At 36.2% G+C, this 24,488-nt stretch overlaps 1 protein-coding gene across 3 annotated transcripts in view; it reads right to left on the bottom strand.

Annotated features, from left to right (window-relative positions):
• Positions 1–3,004: 3,004 nt before the first annotated feature.
• hectd2 (HECT domain containing 2) overlaps positions 3,005–24,488 on the bottom strand; it is a 177,413-nt gene continuing 155,929 nt past the window's right edge. For all 3 annotated transcript variants that reach the window (XM_039771949.1, XM_039771940.1, XM_039771957.1), the window contains 3 exons: positions 6,768–6,883; positions 6,197–6,340; positions 3,005–5,346 (listed from right to left, as the gene is read on the bottom strand). In XM_039771949.1, coding sequence (XP_039627883.1) covers positions 5,226–5,346; positions 6,197–6,340; positions 6,768–6,883 — 381 coding nt within the window. In that variant the 3' untranslated portion in view covers positions 3,005–5,225. The remainder of the gene's footprint in view (positions 5,347–6,196; positions 6,341–6,767; positions 6,884–24,488) is intronic.

Here is a 24,488-nt window from a genome sequence, read left to right as displayed (position 1 = left end):
GTAATATACTCACCAACTAAATCAAACACCCCAGAAATATTATTATCATTGGATGCAGAAAAGCATTCACATGATTGAATGGAAATACCTTTTACTACATTGGAGAAGTTTGGGTTTGGCCCAACATTTGTGCATGGATTAAATTACTGTATACTAACCCAGAAGCTTCAGTTTGCATCAATAACATTTGCTCAGACTACTTTAAACTAGAGCGTGGCACTAGACAAGGATGCCCTTGTCACCGCTGCTGTTTGCAATTGCCATTGAACCACTGGCAATACATTGTCGAAATACTGATCAGATAAAGGGGATTAGCAGAGAAGGACTGGAACAGAAAATCTCATTATATGCAGATGACATGGTACTGTATATATCACCCAGAAAATTCTGTGCCTGCAGTCTTAGCAGCACTCACAGAATTTCAAAAGATCTCTGGTCTCAGAATTAATCTGAATAAAAGTGTACTCTTTCCAGTGAATTCTCAAGCATATAATATTAGATTAGACACCCTACCTTTTATCATTGCAGAACAGTTTAAATACCTAGGGTAAACATCACAAGTAAACATAAAGCTCTTATCAACAAAATTTCGCCTGCATGGAAAAAATTAAACAAGACTTGCATAGATGGTCAACCCTTCATCTCACACTAGCTGGAAGAATTAACACTGTTAAGATGAATATTCTTCCTAAGCTCCTTTTTTTATTTCAAAACATCCCAATATACATTAATAAATCATTCTTTAAGCAATTAGATTCAACAATAACCTCATTTATTTGGAATTCAAAACATCCACGCATCAAAAGAGCGACCCTACAAAGACAAAAGGCAGAAGGCGGCATGGCTCTACCTAACTTCCAGTTTTATTACTGGGCAGCAAATATACAGGCGATAAGAACCTGGACACAAATAGAAGAACATACACAGGCTTGGACCGCAATAGAAGTAAAATCCTGCAGTACTTCTTTGTATTCCTTGCTCTGTGCTCCAATAAACACACGCTATCGGCAATACACAATAACCCAATTGTGCTCCACTCACTTAGAATCTGGAACCAATGTAGAAAGCATTTTAAGACGGAGAAGCTTCTATCTGTGGCACCTCTGCAAGAGAACCACCTCTTTCAACCTTCACAAACATATGCAGTTTTAATATCTGGAAAAATTTGGAATTAACTTGCTTAGAGATCTTTATATAGACAACGTCTTTGCATCCTATGAACAATTACATTCCAAATTTAACATTCCAGCTACACATTTCTTTCACTATCTTCAAATCAGGAACTTTGTTAAACAGAACCTTCCAGATTTTGCACCCTCATCCATGCTGGAAAAAATATTGCTCAATCTCAAGGACTTAGACTCCATCTCTACAATATATAAAATCATTTTACAATCCCTCCCTTTCAAAGATCCAAGAGGACACTGGGAAAAGATCTCTCAATTAATATATCAGAAAAGGAGTGGAAAGTAGCAATAAAGAGAATTCACTCAAGCTCCATATGCGCAAAGCATACAATTATACAACTTAAAATTATATATCGAGCACATCTGTCTCGACTAAAACTCTCCAAAATGTTTCCAGGGCATGATCCAACCTGCGAACGTTGCAACCAAGTCCCAGCCTCACTAGGTCACATGTTCTGGGCCTGCACCAAATTAACATTATTCTGGACAAAAATTTTAATTACCTTCAGATAGCCTTGGACTCACAATCCCTCCTAACCCATTAACAGCTGTGTTTGGGGTTCTTCCAGAGGGGCTTAAAGTGGAGAAAGACAAACAAATTGTGATTGCATTCACTACACTTTTGGCACGCAGACTTATTCTGATAAACTGGAAGAACCCAAACTCTCCTCTTTTAAGTCAGTGGGAAACCAATGTGTTATATTATTTGAAGTTGGAAAAAATCAACTACTCAGTTAGAGGATCTGTACAGACTTTTTTCAAAACATGGCAGGATCTAATCAGTAATATTTTAAAATAAGTTCATAAAGCACAGAGAATTTATTAATTTAGGTATGTTTACAAGCCTTAAATTTAATGCCATTTGGCTTGCTCTCTCTCTCAGGGGTGGGGATCGATCTGTTATTAACTTAATTTTTCTTTTGTAAAACTTGATTGCTTTGTATGGATTGTAATAAAATTAATAAAAAAAAAAAAAGATTATGGCACACCTTATGTTATATAGTACCTGAAGAGAAAGGTACCTATATATTGTATCACAATATATGCTAATACAAATTAATGGGAAATGACATGTAAATGAGAGGACTAAGAAAATAGACTGTGTGATTTAATTGCTTGCTTGAAAGGTGATTGCCCAGTTACCCTGGCTGAGTTACCTTTTCAAGATCAAAGAAGAAAATAAATGAGGCAATTTTAGATCCACAGCAAAGAGATGCAGAGATGGACCTGCTATAGTTGATAAAGTGTTTATTTTGTCTTTGGAGCCTGCGGTAGTGTTTAGTTTTTCTCATTTTCTCAGAACTTTGGCAACTAGTACATATTGTAGACCAATTTTAGAATGTACACATAATGGTCTATTTTTGAATGAGGACATTCAGTAGCGGTTCAGTGAGTGATAACTGACTGTTCTTTATTTTGACATAAAATGTACAGCCAAAACATACAGAAGCTCATAGTTGCGAAATGTTAATAGATAAATATGCTTCTTGAGCTCATTCAAGTTTTTTCTGAAGACAAAATGTAACTCTGGTGAGGGTACATATTAAAAGCAGTACATGGTGTTCTGCAGGCAGACGTTATGTGTTATATACTGTAGAAGAAATAGACATGTTTGAGAACAGGTCTAACATTTGAAAGAAAGCCAGTATTTACTATACTTTGAAAAATTTTATAGCATTTAATTTATTAAACATTGTAGTTTTAATGTTTAAAAACAAAAAATAAGGAAATTCATGGTTTTCATATATAAAGAACAAAATTTAAGGAAATTTAAAAGCTCTAAGTAATACTTGAGTATGATATTAAAAAATGATGTATTTGATATCAACATTGTTTGATGTTGTCTGGTCTAGGAGGCACTTGACTTACATAGCTTGACTGTATCACAGGGTTTTACAATGACAGAACTGTTAGCATCAAAGACCTTTTGTTGCTATTGTGCTCTTGCTATTTGTTGCTTTTGCTTGACAGGTTTCTGATATTGGCACTCAATACACATGAAAACACTAAAACATTGATTTACTTCATCCTAGAAATAAATGAAGATAGCTATATATTAGCTCCAAAAAAAGGTCATGGAATACAGATATTTAATGTTTGTTTGATTCCACTCATCTCCTTCATTTTCACTGTTGACTGCAATGAAAAGCAACATTTATAAACTCAAATGGTAATCAATATGAAAGCAGAAAATGTATGTTGAAAAACATTTCACTTTAATATGTTAATTACATTTGTAAGAGTTCCCAGATGAAACTTACTGTAATTCATAAAACATTGATGACATACACAGCTCTAATACAGAAATAAAAGTCAACTATAAATAGGAAAACTGTACATGTCAGGACGTCAGTGCCTAACACAAAATTATAACCCCATTCCTGATGTGCTTTTCTAAAGTGCTAAATGCATGACAAAACAATAGCTATACTTAATATAGCAGCATATACACAAACATTATGCATATATACTGCATTTAAATCAAAATATACAAAAGAGGTTAAAATATTTCAGATTTTATAATCTAAATTCATACAATTAAAGTATATTTCAAGGGAAAACATATTTAAAAAGCAAATATATATTAGCAAATTACAAAGTTAATCAAAATTTAAACTTAACATGATTATTACAAAACTGTACTTTTTTAAGTTAAGGTTTTAATTAAATTTGGTAAATTTCTTACTTATTACAGACAAAAAACTATAGGGCCCCAGTTTATTAACCTTGTATATATGCTCTTGGTAATGGCTATAAGCATTATTACAAACATACACACAAACGTGAACTCTTCTGGTAGCTATGTCGTCTGTATGCATGATTCTCAGAAACAATTGTTTCACAGCCTACCCTTTACTAAAATGATCTGCATTATCTAAGTAAATATCATGTTAATCACAATTTTATAGTAAAAATCATATTAAAGTTTGCAGAGACAGTAATATTTTTCAGCAAATGAAATAAGGTGCTGCCTGAGGGAGAAACAATTATGACACAAGAATCAAGCAATTGGCGAATAATGTCAAGGAAGTCGTCTAAACTTACCAATGTCCCAGTCCTACAAAAATAAATGTAAACAAATGTAACACATATTTATACCTTTGACGCTCCTTGAAATGTACTGTACTGCATAAAGCAAACTGTGTGATTATCTCTTGTCTGACCAAAACTTGAAATGATTTTGGGAATATAATTCTAAATATTTATTTCTACAGTTTTATAATGGCCTGAATCCATTCTACACATTATACTATACTATCTAGTTTGAAATTGGAGATTTTACTTTTCCTAAAACTAATTTTCATAAGTCTGCCATATACATACCATCTTACTAATAGAAGGATGTTAAGTTGATTAATCATTTATTACTTATGAAGGATGTGCTGTTCAAATGGCTAATAGGTAACTGCATAAATAAATTAAAAATGCCCAGCATTCAGTGGAAAAAAAGCTACCTGAGAATGTTGCTTAAAATGGAGTTGAATACTGTGTAATATTCACTGATTATTTCGCTGTACATTTTACACTTTGCTAGGCTGAAAATGTACATCTGTCAATAAACTAGCTGATAGCAATAGTGTCACATGCAGACTAAAATGTTTTCCCAGTAATGGAAAACTGAAATCTTCTGAACAATAAACAATCAATATCAAGCATTCGCCCTCAGGAAAAAATATCAATCTGTAGAATTTAAAGTTGACATGACACATGTATGCCTAAAAGCAGTAACAAAAGAGGAGAACATTTTAAAAATACAAGTATAACATGTCTCAATCAGGTGTTAAAGTGCAATTCATATTAAAATATAGCAAAGTTAAAATGTAATTTTCCACAATCTATGGATTTCAAAACAAAAGCAGTAGCAAAATAGAAATTACAAGGGCCAAAGCGAGTCATTGTATTTGGGGCAGAAACAGTGACCACATCTTCAAACAATTGCCTTTTAAAAATTTACCCTGAATGAAAACAGCTTTACATGCCCCTGATAACAAAATAACTAAATATTCTTTAAAGGCCCATACAAATTATTTGAATGTACTACTCAAGACCAAATCCTTCAGCATTAGATATTGCAATTGTTAACTTTACTTTCAGGTCTTTCTTACTCTTGTAAGGAGGCAGACAGAGTTGGTTAAAACAGGTATGAGCTACTGGTAACCTGTTAATAAGAGAAAAACAAAAAACAAAAAAAAAAAACATAGTTAATCTTTCAATGAAACCACCCCAACTTTCCTGTTTCTATTGTTTCCTCATTTAATACAGCAAATACTTGATGAAAATGGAGAAAGATATTAATATCACCTACACTGTTGCAGAAACACATTTTCTTAGACTTTTAATTTATATTTTTAAAGTCTGATTCAGGTGCACACAATTACACAAATCCTTGTGCAAATTACTAACATTTTCACAACATATATATCATGTTGTTTTTTGTACTGTCTTGAGAGTGGAGAAAACAAAAAATCTGGTTATACTTTATTTAAAGCTGTAGAAACATTTATCCTATTGATGTTGTAGGTCCTATTGGACTCAAGAGCATAATGAATAACTGCTTTATGAAAAATCTCAACATTCAAATGGCATGAAAGTCTAAGATTTCTGCCACACACTACAGTGAAAATTGATTTGTTTTCTGAACTACAAATATGTGAAAAACTATGGCTTTCTATTCGGTATATACAAAACTAGAAACCCCTACACATTAAGTGTGAGAGGAGTGGAATCTTTCTTGAATACTGTACAGTATGTTACAGTATGTTAAAAGCATCATTGCACTAGAAAAAGAAGACAGAATAGAATTTACTTTTAAATATTGCTTTTACTTGCATTGTTGGCAAAGTGAAATAATATATATTTCAAAATATCCACAATCATCATCAAATAAATGGAAGTAAAAATGCTGAAAATAAAAATATGTTAACACTAATTTGTCTTAGTTAAGGATGGATGATGATGAAGCCAGTGCTTACAAAAAAGGTATGTAAATGTAAGTAAATGAAGCATACCAATCTGTTGAAACTTCACTTCTTGAAATTTTGAAGTTAAGATTGACCATTCCACCAACAGGGACTCTGTCACTTCCAGTTGCAAAATGTAGTAATTTCTTTTGCAGCTCAAGTGGAAATCCTAATACCACATCCCAGAAATTACTAAAGAAAAATGAAAATGTAGCAGTGTTTTTGCTTTGGCAAAAAGTGTAATTTCATATGAAAGTTAAACATTTTTTTTATTTCAAGCAAATACAATATGAATGGAAAAAGCATGTTAACTAATGCATATACAAGTAAGACAGTGAATCAGACAGAATGAGTGTCATGCTTATGTAGAACTAAAATATATTTCACACAGAAAGTCTTAACAACATCCATCTGTACATCAAATGATATGCATGTGCAAAATAATATCATTATTAAAAAACATTTTTTAAATAAGTCCAAAATGATTTGAAAAATGCAATAATTTGCAATAGTTAATCACAACTTGTTGCATGAACAGCATAATATATCATATAAAGTTCTGCTGTATATAAAAAAGTCTAAATACAATACAATTAGAACCAAAAGATGACATGCTTACCGAATAGTTAGATCTGTTTTTGTGTAACCTTCATACTGAGTTGCTCTCTGTAAAGCGTACATGTCAAGTTCGGGACTGCCACACACCAGGATGTCTACCTCTTCTGGACGTAGCAACTGTGACCAAATACATTTGATACTTAAAAAGGTCCTGATAATGTTTATGCACATTGTAACTAAATTAACCTCTGCTTCACATTATGTTATTAACAATTAGGACCATGGCAAAATGATTATACAAAAAAGTTAAAATAAACTAAGACAAAAGAAATTCATATATACTGGAGGGAACTTGCTCTGAATTACATTATATAAAGTAAAGATATGGTTATTGTGAAAGCATATTTATCCAACCATTATCATACTTTTTCAATACAATTTAAGTTCATAAGAAAATAAGCGTTTTCCTGGATCAAGAAAAGAAAATTGGGAGTATGAACCAGCGTAGTCACTGGTTCTGTGAAAGACAGAGAGGAAAAGCACTCCAGGGGCAATTTGCTCCACTGAGTATGACGGAGGAACAGGGAGTGATCAAATATTCCATACGTCCTGCTGCACCACGGATGGGTGGCAGGACAACAGAAGTCTGGTTTCAATTGTTCTGACAGACACTGAAAAGTGATGGTAAGGACAACAGCCAAAGAATGAGATCACAGCTGCTGGCATCTCAGCCCAGCAAGACCTGAGAAGAAAGATGCTCTGGGCTAGCTTTAAATTAGGAACCCAATATCTGAAATTTAATACTTGGATTTTAACTTATTTAAAGAATGTATTTCTTGTTTTTTGATCCACAAAAGTTTACTGCACTGAACTTTATTTATTTGGACACTTTGTTTGGAAAAGCACAATGCACTTGATTTGCACCAAACTTATTATTTGTGTGTCCTTGTTCACCCTAGCTCAGTGTTTCCCCAACCTCGGTCCTGTGGACTCCTGTTGCTGCAGGTTTTTGTTCCAATCAGCTTCTGTTTTTAATTGGACTCCTGGGCTAATTAAGTGATGTGTTATTTCCCAAGTTCTGTGTTTTGGGAACAATATAGAAATTAGAAAACTACGTTTGGTAAAAAAAATATATATATATTAAAATGTACCAAGCAGTTATATGGGAATAATGTATTTTTTCTTTTTAACAATATTTTCATCTTGATTTTTATTCTACTTTTCTAGGTTTTCTAATTGTTTAATTAATCCATTATTTACTAATTAGTGGGTCTGATGCTAAAGTACTTGCAGCCTTTGATTATTCAATGTTGTTTGCCAACATGTCTGCTCTGCTCATTTTTAATTGTCATTAATAAGATAAAACGAAAGGGAAAAACTGCACAGAGAAGGGCAACATATAATGAAATCAACAAAACAGAGTTAAGCATTTAAATCTATAGCAAAAGCAGAAGTATTTCTAAATGTCTTATAAATGTAAAAATCATGCTGCTGTGCTTTTCTGAATGTAGAATAAAAGAAAAATAATACCAGCTAATTAAATTAGATCTGTTTTATCAGGTGTTGTCACTGATTAGGAATCTGGTTGGACCAAAAACCTGCAGCCACAGGGGGTCCACAGGACCGAGGTTGGGAAACACTGCCCTATTCCATCTCGGATCATGACTATTGATGTCCCAGGTTCAAGGACAAGTATGCCAGCTGTGGCAACCCGAGCATCACAGAGCACTGCTCTGTAAATCATACATTTTTTAAACTGAAGTGGCATTATTCTTCCAAAACAAAGGTAAGTAAATTCTTGAAGCATAACAATATAAAGGTCCCAGGGGATATACACTATAATGAATACAGTGATTAGTCTCTACATGTGTTTTATACATTAAAGCTTATAAAGAGACATTTACAGTACAGTGTGGTTTTCTTGTTCACAATATAGAATATACTTAAAAATTCTTCATTAGAAAAAACAAAAGCAAATGAAAAAATTAAATTGTATGTTATAGCACTCACTTGGATGTAAAAACATATTTCTGGATTACCCACTAAGCATAATAAACATATGCTTAGGGTACCATGGGATGCGGGACACAACAGTTTTGTCAGTTAAGCAATGAAAGAGCTAAGGGGGTACTGTTGATGGGCTGTGCTTAGGAAATCAGTTGGCCTTAATCTAGCCCTGAAAAAATAAACATAAATGTATCTCAAACATTCCTTATTGAATTTTGTGCAGTAAAACTGATGAATACTGGATGCGGATTGTGATTTCAATTGTGCAAGACTTTCTGTTTTACTCCGATTTTCTGATTGTGAATTGTAACCACGTATTCAAATAAAAGCTACTGCTTCTTCAGAGTATGTTTTATTCTTCATAAAGAAAATTAAAGTAATGCCCATCTACTTAGTTAAAAAAAATTCACTCAACAATGCACTTAAAGTTTGATGTATCAGCTGGACACATACTGCTTAGATGATGAACAATTTGATTTAAATAAAACTTAAACAGAGGCAGTAGTTCATAGTGGCCGTATCAAATTATGCAGAATGAAGCTGCAGTGCACTGTACAGTGTATTAATGATTTGAGAGCCTCAGTGTCTTTGACATGATTCACAGATATTCACTTGTTCTTTTATTTGCATATAATCACCAAGTATAACTTAAGAGATTTTTTTATTCTTTTAAGATTTAAAGACGACATTCTCAGACCTGTTTAATCTAGTACAGGAACCTGGAGAGCCACAGTCTGTCCTTGCAGCTTCAGGAAAAGGGTAGGAATATGCCCTGAATAGGATGCTAGTCTATTGCAGGTTCCACTCATGTAAATACCCCATAAGAGAAAATTTACAGTTGGGAATCATGAATTATATTATGTTAGATTTAAAAATAAACAGCAAGTAAACAGATCAAATATTTAGACAGGCTTCATGGATATCAAATTCTAATGACATTTATTTGCTACAGCATACATACTTCAAATCCTTGCTATCCACTTATTATAAAACTGTACTTCACTTCATGACACCTACTGTCTACTCATCTTTATTTAATTCTAGGAGGCCTATTGCACAGCAGTAACACGTGAGATTGAGGAATAACAGGTTTGTGATGTCCTTATATGTCTGGTGCTCTGTTGCTGTAAGTCAGGTACACTGAATGGATCAACAAGTGCCTACCCAGCACTGACACACCTGGGTAAGCCGCTGAACTCCATTCATGAAGGAGACCAGGGCTTGCAATTGTTCCCTGCAAATAAGGAATTTCCAGAAAGTGCGGGTCATAAGTTTGCACAGAGTTAGTCTCTGTCTTGGAAAGGCCCTACCACGGTCAATTTATGGCCTCTGGCGAAACACAGAGAAGACAATTGATCTTTACTATAGAGCAGTGTTTCATAAACTGTTTGGGATTGTGAAGACTTGTACAAGAAAATTGTACAGTACCCCTATGGAAATGTAATAAACAAACAAACAAATAAATAAATAGAAGAAATTATAAAACAATCAGTTATGTGAAAAATATGTTAATCAAGAAAATATTTACAAACATATGCTGTTTCATGTTTCAGGCATGATAAGTGTAAATATGCAGGATGTGCTGGCACTGTATGACACAAATTATCAATATGTGGTGTAAGATCTGTTAAAGATAGTGTCATATTTTGATATTGTTTCAATTGCAGTGACAATCAAAAATATACTTCCAAATGAGCATGTCGAAGCAAGTTGGAGGAGGATCTTAAATACTTACTCGTTTTAAAGTCTACATTCTCTTATTATCATTTTTGTACCTAACATTTATGAAGAAAAAAAAACTAGTTTTCAAATTTTTAACTAGTTTTCAAATTTTTGACATAACATCTGAGGAAAGATCAGTCAACATATCTTCATTATTGATAGACAGTTCATTCTTTATTTGTTCATCGAGATTAAATTTATCCAGAACCCACCAAAAAAACTTCTTGAGCCTTGATTTTTAGGAAAACTATCTTCAAAACCCAACTAATGACATGTTGTAAATGAATGATCACAATGATTTTAAGTTAATTAATATTGTAATTTTTGAAGTTATAAAAAAAGCTGTTTTCAATCCAAAGTTTAATTTTCTTGTTTGAATGTTCTACTTTATTATAATTGTTGATAATTGTTTTATGTGTTTCCTGAAGTGATAGGTTAACATTTTCAAAAGCAGAAGTATGTCAGCTGGGCAACATAACCTAATATTCCAATCTATATTTTTCTGTTTGCTAGGAACATAATTATTTCAGCTCTCAAGTCATGACAAAATCTTTTTAAAATTGTGAATTCACAAAGCCAGCAAACACACACATGTACTAATAAAAAAAATCTAACTTGATGTGTTTACACACGCTTTCTAACAAAGTAAAACACAGTAATATCAATACATTCAGTTTAGTTAATGGGCACAGCTAGATGCTAATGACAAATGCAACATTACATGCATGCATCAAGCAACAGATACATTTAGTAACAATTACGGCAGACAGTGGAGCTATGCTTTCTGGTATGGGTGAGTTTAGATCAGTGTGGCAACAGATGCAATCAGTTTTGCATCATATTCAGGATATTCATTGATTGAATTTTTCCATTAGCAATGGTTGATAAAAATCATTATTACTGATGGCTCATAGAACTCCAGTAAGTTTTATTAGAACCCTACGGATCCATTGAACACTAAGTAGTTTAAGAAATACTAATCTAATAGATGTAAAAGTTGTAACAAAGCTTTTGTCAGTGAAATTGCAGATGGATAATTACCAAGCTCCAAGGTTGCAAGAACAGAGGGCTAGCTCATCCATTCAACATCTATCCCTACTGGTCCTGACCTGGCTTGCCAACCCCGATGGGGAGACTGGGAGTGTGCATGGGACAGAATCCTGATTGGGACAGGTTGTGATGAGCTTAGTTATTTTACAGTACACAAAATTATTTATTTACGGCAATAGGTAGCAAAAGTGTATCATGAATAGCGTCTGCCAGACCTTAACCTCATTTTTCAAATAAGATCAATGCTTCACTATATGCGGTTTCTGTTTAAGCGGGGTTTTTCATGATGGTTACCACCACAGATAGTTAAAGCAAACAGCAGATATTCCTGAAAATTAGACATTTAGTCAATTTTTTTCATATTAGTACAATATTTACATAAAATGCAACCATGACATGTTATTAAAACTGACAGCTAGCAAGAGTATTGAAAGAAAATCAAATCTTGTGATTTTTTTAAAATGTCAAAATAGCTTTTATTATTTAACTTTTATCATAGCAAGAACAGAAGAATGTATTATTACATCCAAACATTCAGCTTTGGGGAAAAATTGTGCAAAAAACAAAAGTTGCATATAATTACATAACAGCTCTAATGAGTGGTCTGAGATTTTTCAGGTATGAAAAGAGAGGTTTCAAGGTACACTTAGTTATACTCATTAACCATGGTGCTTGAAATTTGTGACATGATACATGTTGATTAGCACATGAATTTAACTGTACTCTGAACACATGACAGTAATGACCCTACAAACCTATAAAATAACAGCGTTCATAGAAACAAAGACACAAAAGAAGTTGCAGTAGCCACATTAAAATAAAATGCTGAAACCTCTGACAACTGTGGACTTAATGGGTGCTCGCTCTCAAACCCACATGAAAGAAAAATACATATAGGAATGAACTACAAAGGAAGAAATAATTACTGCAAGCAACAGATTACAAGTGTAAAAATAGCAAAACTTATAACATGAGGACCTAAGTAGACACTCGAAGACCCTAAATGAAAGTGGACTTGCTTTCTATTGATTTTACTTCGATACATCTTTGTTCAGTGTCTCACCCAAATCACTCTCCTTATTTTATCCTTTCCTATCTTCCTTCCACCAGTTGAGTTTTTATCCACAGTACCTCCCAACTCTAAGTACTTGTGGATCACCTTATGTCCATTCAGTGCCTTGATGGTGTTTTGAGGAGCTATCTGTAAAGACACCAAGTATTCTTGTAGCCTGGTTCCCTTTACCACAGAGTTGTACTGGAAGTTTCAGATTGGATGGCCTGCCCAGTAACCTTGAAAGGTTCTCATACTGCCCTCGAGTGGCCTGGGGAACAGTTAGGGTGATTCATTTTGATAAAATTGTCTTGATTAATCTAAGATTGTATTGGTAGAGTCTCCTGTTGATTAAATTGGGTTTCACTGTTGAAATATCTCTGATACAAAAAATAAATATATTTTCGTTCAAAATAACACCATTATCAGTTTACATTATCAGAAGGTGACTTACAGAACGCACAAGTTTACAGACTAATGAACACTAACAGTAAACTAATTTAAAAAATAAACAGACAAACAAAACAGAATAGAAATAGTAGATATAAAAAGAAACAAAATAGAAAAAACAGAAAATGCAACATTGATTGATAGCAGGGTATTATATTCACTATTGTCTCTCATCACCTTTGTAATGAACTAACACTTTTAGACCAAGGGTGCCCACACTTTTTCGGCTTGTGAGCTACTTTTAAAATGACCAGGTCGAAATGATCTACCTACATTTATATATATGTGCCGACCCGGCACAGACCACGCTGAGGCACGTGTTCACACTCAAAGGCTCTTTTATTTTTCTTCAGCTGTGTGACACGCCTTCCCCGTGCCACACAACCCAAACACAGTCCAAGCACAAAACACACAGTTACCACCAAACCAACACTTTCCTGCTCCACCACTCCTCCCAGGCAACCTCGTCCTCTTCCTTCCGATTCTGGCCTCGATTGCTGGAAGGCAGGCCCTTTTATACCCCACCCGGAAGTGATCCAGGTGCCTGACCAGCTGGTCTTAATTGCACCTCCGGGTGGGGCTGATAAACCGTCCAGTGTGGTGGCTGGATCTCTGCAGCACCCCCTAGCGGCCACCCTATCTCCCAACCGGGCTGCTGTGGTGGACTCCATGTCCCATGGAGCCACGGGGGAGATTGAGGAGGAATCCACTGCCAGGGAGACTGCCCCCAAGCGGCCCGGGGAAGGTATTGCAATGTCCATAATGGCTCCCCCGGGATGTATGCGGCAGAGGCGTCCCGGCCGGGCATGGGATCCGGCTGTCCGTCACAATATATATATATATATATCACTCACCTAAAGGATTATTAGGAACACCTGTTCAATTTCTCATTAACACTAGAATTACCAGAGCCTACGAAAAAACTTGTAATTCCGTCCCACCTTAAATTGCTTCTTAAATCCCTTCACACCTCTCCACCAGTGCCCTTTGTCTTCTAAATGTGCTGATAAAGAGAAGCAAGGAGCAGCCGGCTATTCCATCCCCCCACCAATTTAGAACGTGCACGAACTTCTCTCAGCTCATGCCTTGATTGAGTATCTGGGAGTGAAGCAGAGTTTTAGAGTGGAAATAATAGATCGTTATTTGGAACACACGCATTTCATGTCTGTTCCGTTTCTACAGTAATCTGTGTACACACATTGTTAAAACAGAAACGTTTTTTATATTCTAGTAGTAGATGACAAAATGTAGGCATAAACTATATAATGTATGAAACCTGAAGTCCAAATAGCAAAGAAACATTTTCACAAGAATAACACAATTGCGCTTTTATTCAAAAATATAACTGCATAAACAAAAAGCCGCCTTAACATGTGACATTGACAGCCATTTATTGTAACTGCCTCAGTGGTTCAATAGAATCAGTTCCCGCTTGGGAATCAAAAGGTTGCGAGTTCGATCCTGCCTCTCCGTTTTGAGAAGTAAACTGCTCTTAGTCTTACTATTTTAGAATAAAAGCATACATTTGATTTCAGTCTGTAACAGCCGGTGCAATTTATGATCCTTGTAAAGGTTAGCTTTTTTTTAAATTCACTTTTCATTCTCTCAGTCACGTTCAGAATCAATCCATACAGCCCCATCTGACACGGCTGTTTTCACTAAAGACGCGCTATAGCTTTGCAGTGTACCACGATGCATACTAACGCCCCCCTAAACCGGGTTCTGACACACAAACGCTGGCGAAGCTGCCTTCTTCGTATCTCACCGTCACTTGCTTTTCTTTTTATTCAGTTTTATTGAGTGTTCCTGACAGTCCCCGCATGTTGCTGTATGCTGTTTCTTTTGTACTCCAGGACATGCAGAGGAAAGAATGGTAAAGACCAGTAACTTCGGCGCTATATGCAATAATCAGACACTCCCCATCTGCCCGTGTCTTTCAAACACAGGAACATATATTGGTGTAAAAGTATAACAAAAGTGCACTTTTATTCAAGTGCACATTTTCCATCGCATTTTCCTGTAAGAAGAAATGTACACACTTCTCTCTATGCTGTGGTTTCTATTACACACCTGAAAGAAAGAGACAATACATGTGAAAATATCCAGCATACAGCAACATGCGGGGACTGGCAGGAACACTCAATAAAACTGAATAAAAAGAAAATCAAGTGACGGTGAGATACGAAGAAGGCAGCTTCGCCAGTGTCTGTGTGTCAGAACCCTTTGGGGGGGGGTGTGTGTTAGTATGCATCGTGGTACAACGCAGAGCTATAGCGCGTCTGTATTCTGTTTCTTTTGTACTTCAGGGCATGCAGAGGAGAGAATGGTAAAGAGCAGTAACTTCTGCGCTATATGCAATCATCAAACACTCCCCATCTGCCCGTTGTTTTGTTATACTTTTACACCAACTTATGTTCCTGTGTTTTAGCATGCTCAAACGGGCATGCTCAAAAAATACACGTGTAATGCCACGAAAAGTGCACGCAGACACTTCATTTCGCAAACAAAACAAGTGCACTTTTATTCAAGACTACCTGTATAACCGAAGAAAAAAGAAAGCAAGTTACAGTAGGCGACTGATACGACAGCTTGCATGGTGCAATGCTAAGAAGTGCTGATTTTCATTGCGTGCTATATAAAATCATCACATTCAAATATTAACAGTTCCCACACACCCAAGGACCGTCCTTCCTACATTTACGACACGTGTACTTGTTGCAGTGCACACAACTCTCTGTGCTATGGTTCCTATTACACTGAATGAGCACCTGACACTGTACTTTCTTCCCTGGGGGAAGGTCCCGTATCAGAGAATTTCCAGTTCCTGCATAAATTCACACCCGATCTGACGCTGTTCGTTTTCAAATAATATTGCATTAGTGCGATTATATTTTCACATATATTGTCTCTTTCTTTCAGGTGTTTAATAGAAACCACAGCATAGAGAGAAGTGTGTACATTGCTTCTTACAGGAAAAGGCGATGGAAAAAATGCACTTGAATAAAAGTGCACTTTTGTTATACTTTTACACCAATATATGTTCCTGTGTTTGAACGACACGGGCAGATGGGGAGTGTCTGATTATTGCATATAGCGCAGAAGTTACTGCTCTTTACCATTCTCTCCTCTGCATGTCCTGGAGTACAAAAGAAACAGCATACAGCAACATGCGGGGACTAGCAGGAACACTCAATAAAACTGAATAAAAAGAAAAGCAAGTGACGGTGATATACGAAGAAGGCAGCTTCGCCAGCGATTGTGTGTCAGAACCCGGTTGGTTGGGGGGCGCGTTAGTATGCATCGTGGTACACTGCATTGCTATAGCGCGTCTTTAGTGAAAACAGCCGTGTCAGATGGGGTTGTATGGATTGATTCTGAACGCGACTGAGAGAATGAAAAGTGAATTAAAAAAAAAAGCTAACCTTTACTAGGATCATAAATTGCACCGGCTGTTACAGACTGAAATCAAATGTATACTTTTATTCTAAAATAGTAAGACTAAGAGCAGTTTACTTCTCAAAATGGTTATATTTTTGAATAAAAGTGCAATTATTGTGTTATATGTGAACCTTTTATGAAAATGTTTCTTTGCTATTTGGACTTCAGGCTTCATACATTATATAGTTTATGCCTACATTTTGTCATCTACTACTAGAATATAAAAAACGTTTCTGTTTTAACAATGTGTTGACACAGATTACTGTAGAACGGAACAGACATGAAATGCGTGTGTTCCAAATAACGATCTATTATTTCCACTCTACAACTCCACTTCACTCCCAGATACTCAATCAAGGCATGAGCTGAGAGAAGTTCGTGCACGTTCTAAATTGGTGGGGGGATGGAATAGCCGGCTGCTCCTATCTTCTCTTTATCAGCACATTTAGAAGACAAAGGGCGCTGGCGGAGAGGTGTGAAGGGATTTAAGAAGCGATTTAAGGTGGGATGGAATTACGAGTTTTTTCGTAGGCTCTGGTAATTCTAGTGTTAATGCAATTATCTAATCAACCAATCACATGGCAGTTGCTTCAATGCATTTAGAGGTGTGGTCCCGGTTTAAGAGAATCTCCTGAACTCCAAACTGAATGTCAGAATAGGAAAGAAAGGTGATTTAAGCAATTTTGAGCGTGGCATGGTTGTTGGTGCCAGACGGGCCAGTCTGAGTATTTCACAATCTGCTCAGTTACTGGGATTTTCACGCACAACCATTTCTAGGGTTCACAAAGAATGGTGTCAGCAGGGGAAAACATCCAGTATGCGGCAGTCCTGTGGGCGAAAATGCCTTGTTGATGCTAGAGGTCAGAGGAGAATGGGCCGACTGATTCAAGCTGATAGAAGAGCAACTTTGACTGAAATAACCACTCGTTACAACCGAGGTATGCAGCAAAGCATTTGTGAAGCCACAACACGCACAACTTTGAGGCGGATGGGCTACAACAGCAGAAGACCCCACCAGGTAGCACTCATCTCCACTACAAATAGGAAAAAGAGGCTACAATTTGCACAAGCTCACCAAAATTGGACAGTTGAAGACTGGAAAAATGTTGCCTGGTCTGATGAGTCTCGAGTTCTGTTGAGACATTCAAATGGTAGAGTCAGAATTTGGCGTAAACAGAATGAGAACATGGATCCATCATGCCTTGTTACCACTGTGCAGGCTGGTGGTGGTGGTGTAATGGTGTGGGGATGTTTTCTTGGCACACTTTAGGCCCCTTAGTGCCAATTGGGCATTGTTTAAATGCCACGGGCTACCTGAGCATTGTTTCTGACCATGTCCATCCCTTCATGACCACCATGTACCCATCCTCTGATGGCTACTTCCAGCAGGATAATGCACCATGTCACAAAGCTTGAATCATTTCAAACTGGTTTCTTGAACATGACAATGAGTTCACTGTACTAAAATGGCCCCCACAGTCACCAGATCTCAACCCAATAGAGCATCTTTGGGATGTGGTGGAACGGGAGCTTCATGCCCTGGATGTGCATCCTACAAATCTCCATCAACTGCAAGATGCTATCCTATCAATATGGGCCAACATTTCTAAAGAATGCTTTCAGCACCTTGTTCAATCAATGCCACGTAGAATTAAGGCAGTTCTGAAGGCGAAAGGGGGTCAAACACCGTATTAGTATGGTGTTCCTAATAATCCTTTAGGTGAGTGTATATATATACACACACACATATACAGTGATACCTTGAGATACAAGTTTAATTCGTTCAGTGACCGAGTTCGTAAGTCAAAATGCTCATATTTCAAATCAATTTTCCCCAATGAAATTAATTGAAATGAGATTAATTCGTCCCAGCCCCCAAAAAACTGCCCCAATTTTTTGTTAAATGTTTTCAACATAAGAAAAATGTATTTAGAATGAACAAATATTGTATACAAACAAAATAAAACCTAATGCATAAAAGAGAATGTAAAGAAATAAACAGATGTTGGCAAAGCCGATTAACGTATTGTAATGTTGTTCACTTTTGCTTAACTCAATTTTCTTCTTCACCACACTTTTGTCACTTTCATTCTCAAGGCGTTTCAACAGAAACCTGTCCAAGGAGCTTTGTTTAGTCCTCCCATTTAGAATGCTTCTGAAATGAGTTAAGCAAGTGTCATTAAATAGCGCCACTGCACTATCAGTTGCAACTGGTGTTTCTTTTCAATAAAGTGTCATTAAATAGCGCAGCTGCATGATCAGTTGTAACTTTTTCAGGGTGTTTCTTTTCTTTAAAGTTCAAAACTTTTTCCCACATTGCAAACACTTCCTTTATCTCACTTTAAGAGATAACCTCCTCCACGATACCAATCTCCTGAAGAACCTCTGTATGTTGCCGCTTCTGTAGTTTCGTCAACTCCTTCGTCGTCAGTTCCTTGGAATGCTCTTTGATGACTCGTATTTTGAATTTTGGCTTGTAACTCAAGGCAAAAAATCGACCTAGTGACGGCTTGTATCTCAAAAAACTAGTATGTTGGGGCACTCGTATCTCAAGATACCACTGTATATATATATACTGAGTATACTTTATACATAAAATATATGTTGTCGTACCTCGCATAACTGAATAACCTTTATGGCACAATAACAATTCAATACATTTATGGTCACTACAGTATTTGGATTTAATAATCTTCATGTGGGAAAAGGCTGACTCGCATAAATAATTAGAGCTGAATAGTGCAGTCAAGGAGGCAGCACATTTCCTCATGTTTGGGTACTTTTCCTCTGTGACTAAGTTTCAAAACTGTCCAAGAGCCCCAGACTTCAGCTGAATTTCATCTGTAGTGTCAAAATCTCATTGTCCACTGTAGAGGAGTTTTAGGTGAAACAGTGTTGCAATTTTTGATACGGGTGGCTCACCCTCAACATCTTCCCTAAATGGATAGCACTTAAATGTAGCGATTGGCTCAAGTAAAGCGGAGTCTTGAAATTGTCTGTCAAAGTCTGACAGGCAATTTTCAATCTGCTCTGTGTAGCGTATGCTGTCAAGTTGCACACATGCCTTCCATTGCGTCTCCAACTCTGAAGCAAGGTGTTGGATGTTCCCCAAATCAAGGCGCTGCAGCTTTGAGGACAGATGTTGCATTTTTCATTTGAAAGCATTAACTGAGCTAATCATATTGACCATGGAGTTCTCTTTTCCTTGTAGCTGTAAATTAAGCTCATTCAACATGTTGGTCAGATCGAAATAAAATGCCAAGTCTAGCGGTCATTGATCGTTATTAAGTTGCTTGTATTCTGCATGTTTAATGACAAGTAGAAACTCCTTTTTCTCCGGCCAGGGGTCTTGAAATCTCAGCAGGAATTTCTCCCTAGCCAACTGTCTCAACAAAGGCCTCTTTTATCATCTCTCCATCTTGAATGGACTTCTTATGCTTAATGATCGAGTGACTCACCTGGAACAATGCTTCAGTGTGTCTGCCTTTGCTTTTGAATTTAGCCGAGTGAAAAATGACGGCTGTCTGATTAACTGTGATTTTAGTTCCCTCTCCTTTCTCTTTCTCAGATCGCTTTTCGGAAGGAAGTCAGTTTCGTAGTTTTTATGAACAGTTCAAAAGTGCCTTTCCACATTTTCCTTCTTTGGAATAGCAATGATAGATTGACAGATCAGACAAACGCACTTCAATTGTGACATTGTGAGAAAAAAAACCCTCTTACGATTCCACATCTAGCCTATACCCTCCCCAGACAATTTTTTTTTAAATCCCTTCTTTAGTCGATATAAATTGGAAGGCTAACTAGATCACAGCCGGAGTTTTGCAAAAGCTCATGCGTTTGATCGTGCGTGCTGGATGACCCGTGTGTTAGAAGAGATCTCACACTGGCCGCCATATGTCAATCAAGTGTCAAATGCCATAGGGAGGATATATAGACTAATGTTTTTTTTTTTTTTAATGCAACGTGATCTACCTGCACTACCTTTCCGATCTACCTGTTGATCGCCATCGACGTATTGGGCACCCCTGCTTTAGACAATGACAAATTAAAACAAAATAAAATTGTCACCAGTGGTAAATGTTCATAAATGGTCTGCTATGCTTGTTAACCTGCACTTTTCTGAAATACAGTTTTATTCCTGTTTAATTTCTTAACATGAATCTCAAAGTTTGTAACTGACACACCCATTTTACAAGAACAAAGCAAAAAAGAGTTGTTCTGATAGAATGAACACTGAGTGTTATGACTTACTTCCTTCTGCCATTATAGAGCAGTGACTGTATGACACACAGCATCCAAGTTTTAAAACAACTTTCACACATTCCCTCCAAATTTAAAAACAACAGTTGTCTCTGTAAAAAGGTACAGTATATGCAGTAGTTTGATGATTGTTCCTTATAATTATCTATAATTTAACTACAGGCTACATAAAATGCCAGGCTTTACAAGTAAATGAAGGGCAAAGTTTATATTAAATTAAGTAAAGAAAATGACATTTTTTGTTATTGACTGTCTTTATAATATTGATTGATTTTTGTTTAACATGAGCATAGTACCATGTTCAACCTTTGTATCATGTGTCTGGATATCAAAAGGAAATTAAAAAAATGAAAATTCTCTGCAGAAAATAACAGGAAAAGAAGATCAGTTTCATCAGGCAAAACTTAATGCCAGCAACAAACTCATCAAAATGCAGATGACAAGGCTGAATTACATTCTTGGCTAACCCCACACATAAAAATTATTGTGTATGGGAGAAATAAACAATGGTGCATTGTAATGTCTCCATAAACCAGATAACAGAAGTTATTACAAATTAACTGTTTTAAAATATTCTTACAAATACAAATCAAATCATTTTCAAAGTTTAAAAAATACACTGAAGCAACATACATACCAGCATCGCCAGTGGTAAGTCATCCTTAGCAATATATTTATATGTGTGTTTTAACCTAAGCAGTATCACGCATCAGTTAAAATTAGTATTAAAGCTGTGCAATAATTTTAGAGGTCTTGTTAGCAGCATGGAGTGGTAGGTTGAACTTTAATTTTTGTTTTATCTCCGGCTGCACAATGCTGTAAATGGGGTGCTATGTGTTGTTTTTTTAACAAAGCCCTTGTTAAAGTCCATTTTTACATGGCATAAAATGGAGAGTGGTGTGGGAGGTTCAATGGCAGTGTGGTTGCCTCAAGGTCCTGTTTGGCCAGGATACATGCAACAACACATATGTTCCTGGCTGTAGGAAGACATCGAAATGATATGTGTGATGACACAAAAGCCCCTGCCTGTAGGAATACGTCAAAAAGATAAACACAATACCATTATAAACAATAGGAATATTTCAAAAAGATACATATGATGATACTACAGTGGTTGCCAATGCATAAAATAGGAATATATATAAAAATGGCAGAAAAAAACAGACATTCCTGCCTATACACACAAGCCATGCCCATACATAATACATCAAAAATACCCATGTGAGCATAAGGCAAAGCACAGTAAAAACCCATTCTGAACCACAAGGGGGTGTGAGTCCTCAGCCATTTAAATTTGACCTTCTAAATTTAACTCTTAAAAAGCATACTTTGTATAAAGGTGGAATTGTTCCTGCCAAGAGCATAATACTTGCTGGGATAGATATCAGCTTCCCTGCAATCCTACTCAGGATAAGAGGCATTGAAAAATGGATGGATTGATTATACATTTTTAATGCATGCATGTCACATACTATAAATAAAATAATATCTACAGTTCATGAATAACTGAATAAAAACAACCGTTTGGCAAAAAGAGTTAAATTTGTTTTTCTTTCTGAGATTTTGATGGAAACACTTAAGAGCATTGCAAATCATGCCAACAAATTCATTCACATTCAAGGCTTTACCTCAGATGTTCTGTCAGGTATACACAATTCACAATTTCCAGAATGCCTAAAAATTGTCTTTCAAGGGGTGCACCTTGTGCATTGGTTTCTCCATGTGCCTACTGGGTCAAAATCAAGATATGTCAACATATCTTTGTAACTTCTTGCAAAAGTTAATACCAATTCATGGGTGCTACTTCAGACTTTTGGCAGGGGACTGAATATGCTGCTATATAGTATTGAGTGTATTTGTCTCAAGCAGTTTTGTCTGCATTCCCCAATTCAGATTATAGAACTTTTGCAGAGTTTCTGTATTCAGAGTAGTTTTAATGGCAAGTGGTGCAGTGCCTCCATCTCCCAGGAGAAGCCGTTGTTGTCCAAAAATTAACTAAGTAGTAAGTTTGACTTAATTTAATGTCTTGTTAAAACATTAGCAGCACACTCAACTTAATGACCATAATCTAATCTTTAAATGTGAACTTTTACTTGTGTCTGGTGTCATCAGCCTGTTTCCATGTTCGTTGAGCCAGCCTTTCAACCCTGAACTTTTCTGGACATACCTTTGCTCAAGTGAAACCTAAGCTTTCTAGTTTCACCTTAGAACTTTATGGCCAGAGCCCTTTTAGTGACCCATCTGTTGGCTTCTTGTAACACAATTTAAAGGGTGAACTTGTACATCTTTCTATTTTGGAGTAGTCATCATCATTTAGGATCGCCAATGCACCTAACCTGCACGTCTTTGGACTGTGAGAGGAAACCGGTGCACCTGGAGGAAACCCACGAAGACAAGGGGAGAACATGCAAACTCCATGCAGGGAGGACCCGGGAAGCACACCCATGTCGTCGTCTTACTGCGAGGCAGCAGCGCTACCACTGTGCCAGTGATGTTGTTAACTTATGTATAATATAATTTAGCACCTTCACCAGTGGAAAAAAGTTTCAAATTTATTAATATTAATCTGTGCTTCTGCCGTAGGTTGTTAAGTATGTTAATATTGAAATATTTGTAATACTGTCCTTTGGAGGTTGTACCATATGGCAATATCTTGATAGATTTACATTTTGTGTGAGTGTGATTTTTTTTTGTGACATTATTTGGGTGACATTTTGCATCACCGGTGCTGGTAACCTAATACATTGTGAAATGCAGTCTCTCTCCCTTACTCCCTAAGTTGCTCTCCCATATTCCCTTGGGGTCAGAAGCAATTCCATCTTTTCTTACATTCTCCAACTCCATGAGTCAATCCAAACCAGAAGCCTTCGTGAAATTGCCAGTGGCAATGTACCAACGAAAAATGGGTTTAAACCAAGAAGCAGGTCTCATAAATTCAGTTTTTTCTTTCTCTCTCTCACTCTTTTCCTCATTCATTCACTCATGCTTATGTACATCACACACACACACACACACCCACACACACAAACACACACACCTCTTGAATGGATTCTCATGATGAGACTGTCCCTTCGGAAAGCATCTACACAACAGGTTTGCATGGCCCCAATACAATTTCCATGCCAAATGGGCCACTGTGTATTATATTGCTGGAGTGTTTTCAAAAGAAACATTACACAGTGCACATTTTCTCATGTATAACAGCATAAACAGTTTACTTGATTTCTTCAAAGTATCGCATTCAAAATCAATCAATCAATGTATATTTTATGTTTTTTTTCCACATACCTCACCATGACAAGGCACTTTATAAAAGAAACAAATGTGTAGGTCAAAGTTACAAGTTTTGGTTAAAATGTTGAATCTTTTTACATATTAAATTGATATTCATTTGTTTTTTTAAACATCACCAGACACAGTTTGTGTAAATGAAGTAATATCAGTATCAGAGGACCAAAAGTGAACCCATCAGAAAATGCTATGTAAAAATTTGCCAGGAAAAAAATGATTCAGAAAACCAGGATTAGAAGCACAGTTCTAAGTATGTAATTAATATTGCCATTGTAAATTATGATTGATCAGTCCAAAATGAAAGGGACACACAAGATTATGAAAAATCAGGTTACTAATATTGAAAAAAAGATATTTTTAATGTTCTAGCTCACATTTATCCCATAACAAAAATAAAAATAGAAATAAGGCTTAGGATTGTATTTTATTCCAGCACAATCAGGTAGGCACTAGTCATACCATTGCAACAATGTTTACTGCCATTACAAAGAGCAAATGAACCATCATGTTAGC

Source organism: Polypterus senegalus, chromosome 1, assembly GCF_016835505.1.
Source record: "Polypterus senegalus isolate Bchr_013 chromosome 1, ASM1683550v1, whole genome shotgun sequence".
NCBI classification, from domain to species: Eukaryota; Metazoa; Chordata; class Cladistia; order Polypteriformes; family Polypteridae; genus Polypterus; species Polypterus senegalus.
The sequence above is the reverse complement of the archived record's forward strand: the minus strand, read 5'-3'. Positions and strand labels throughout refer to the sequence as shown.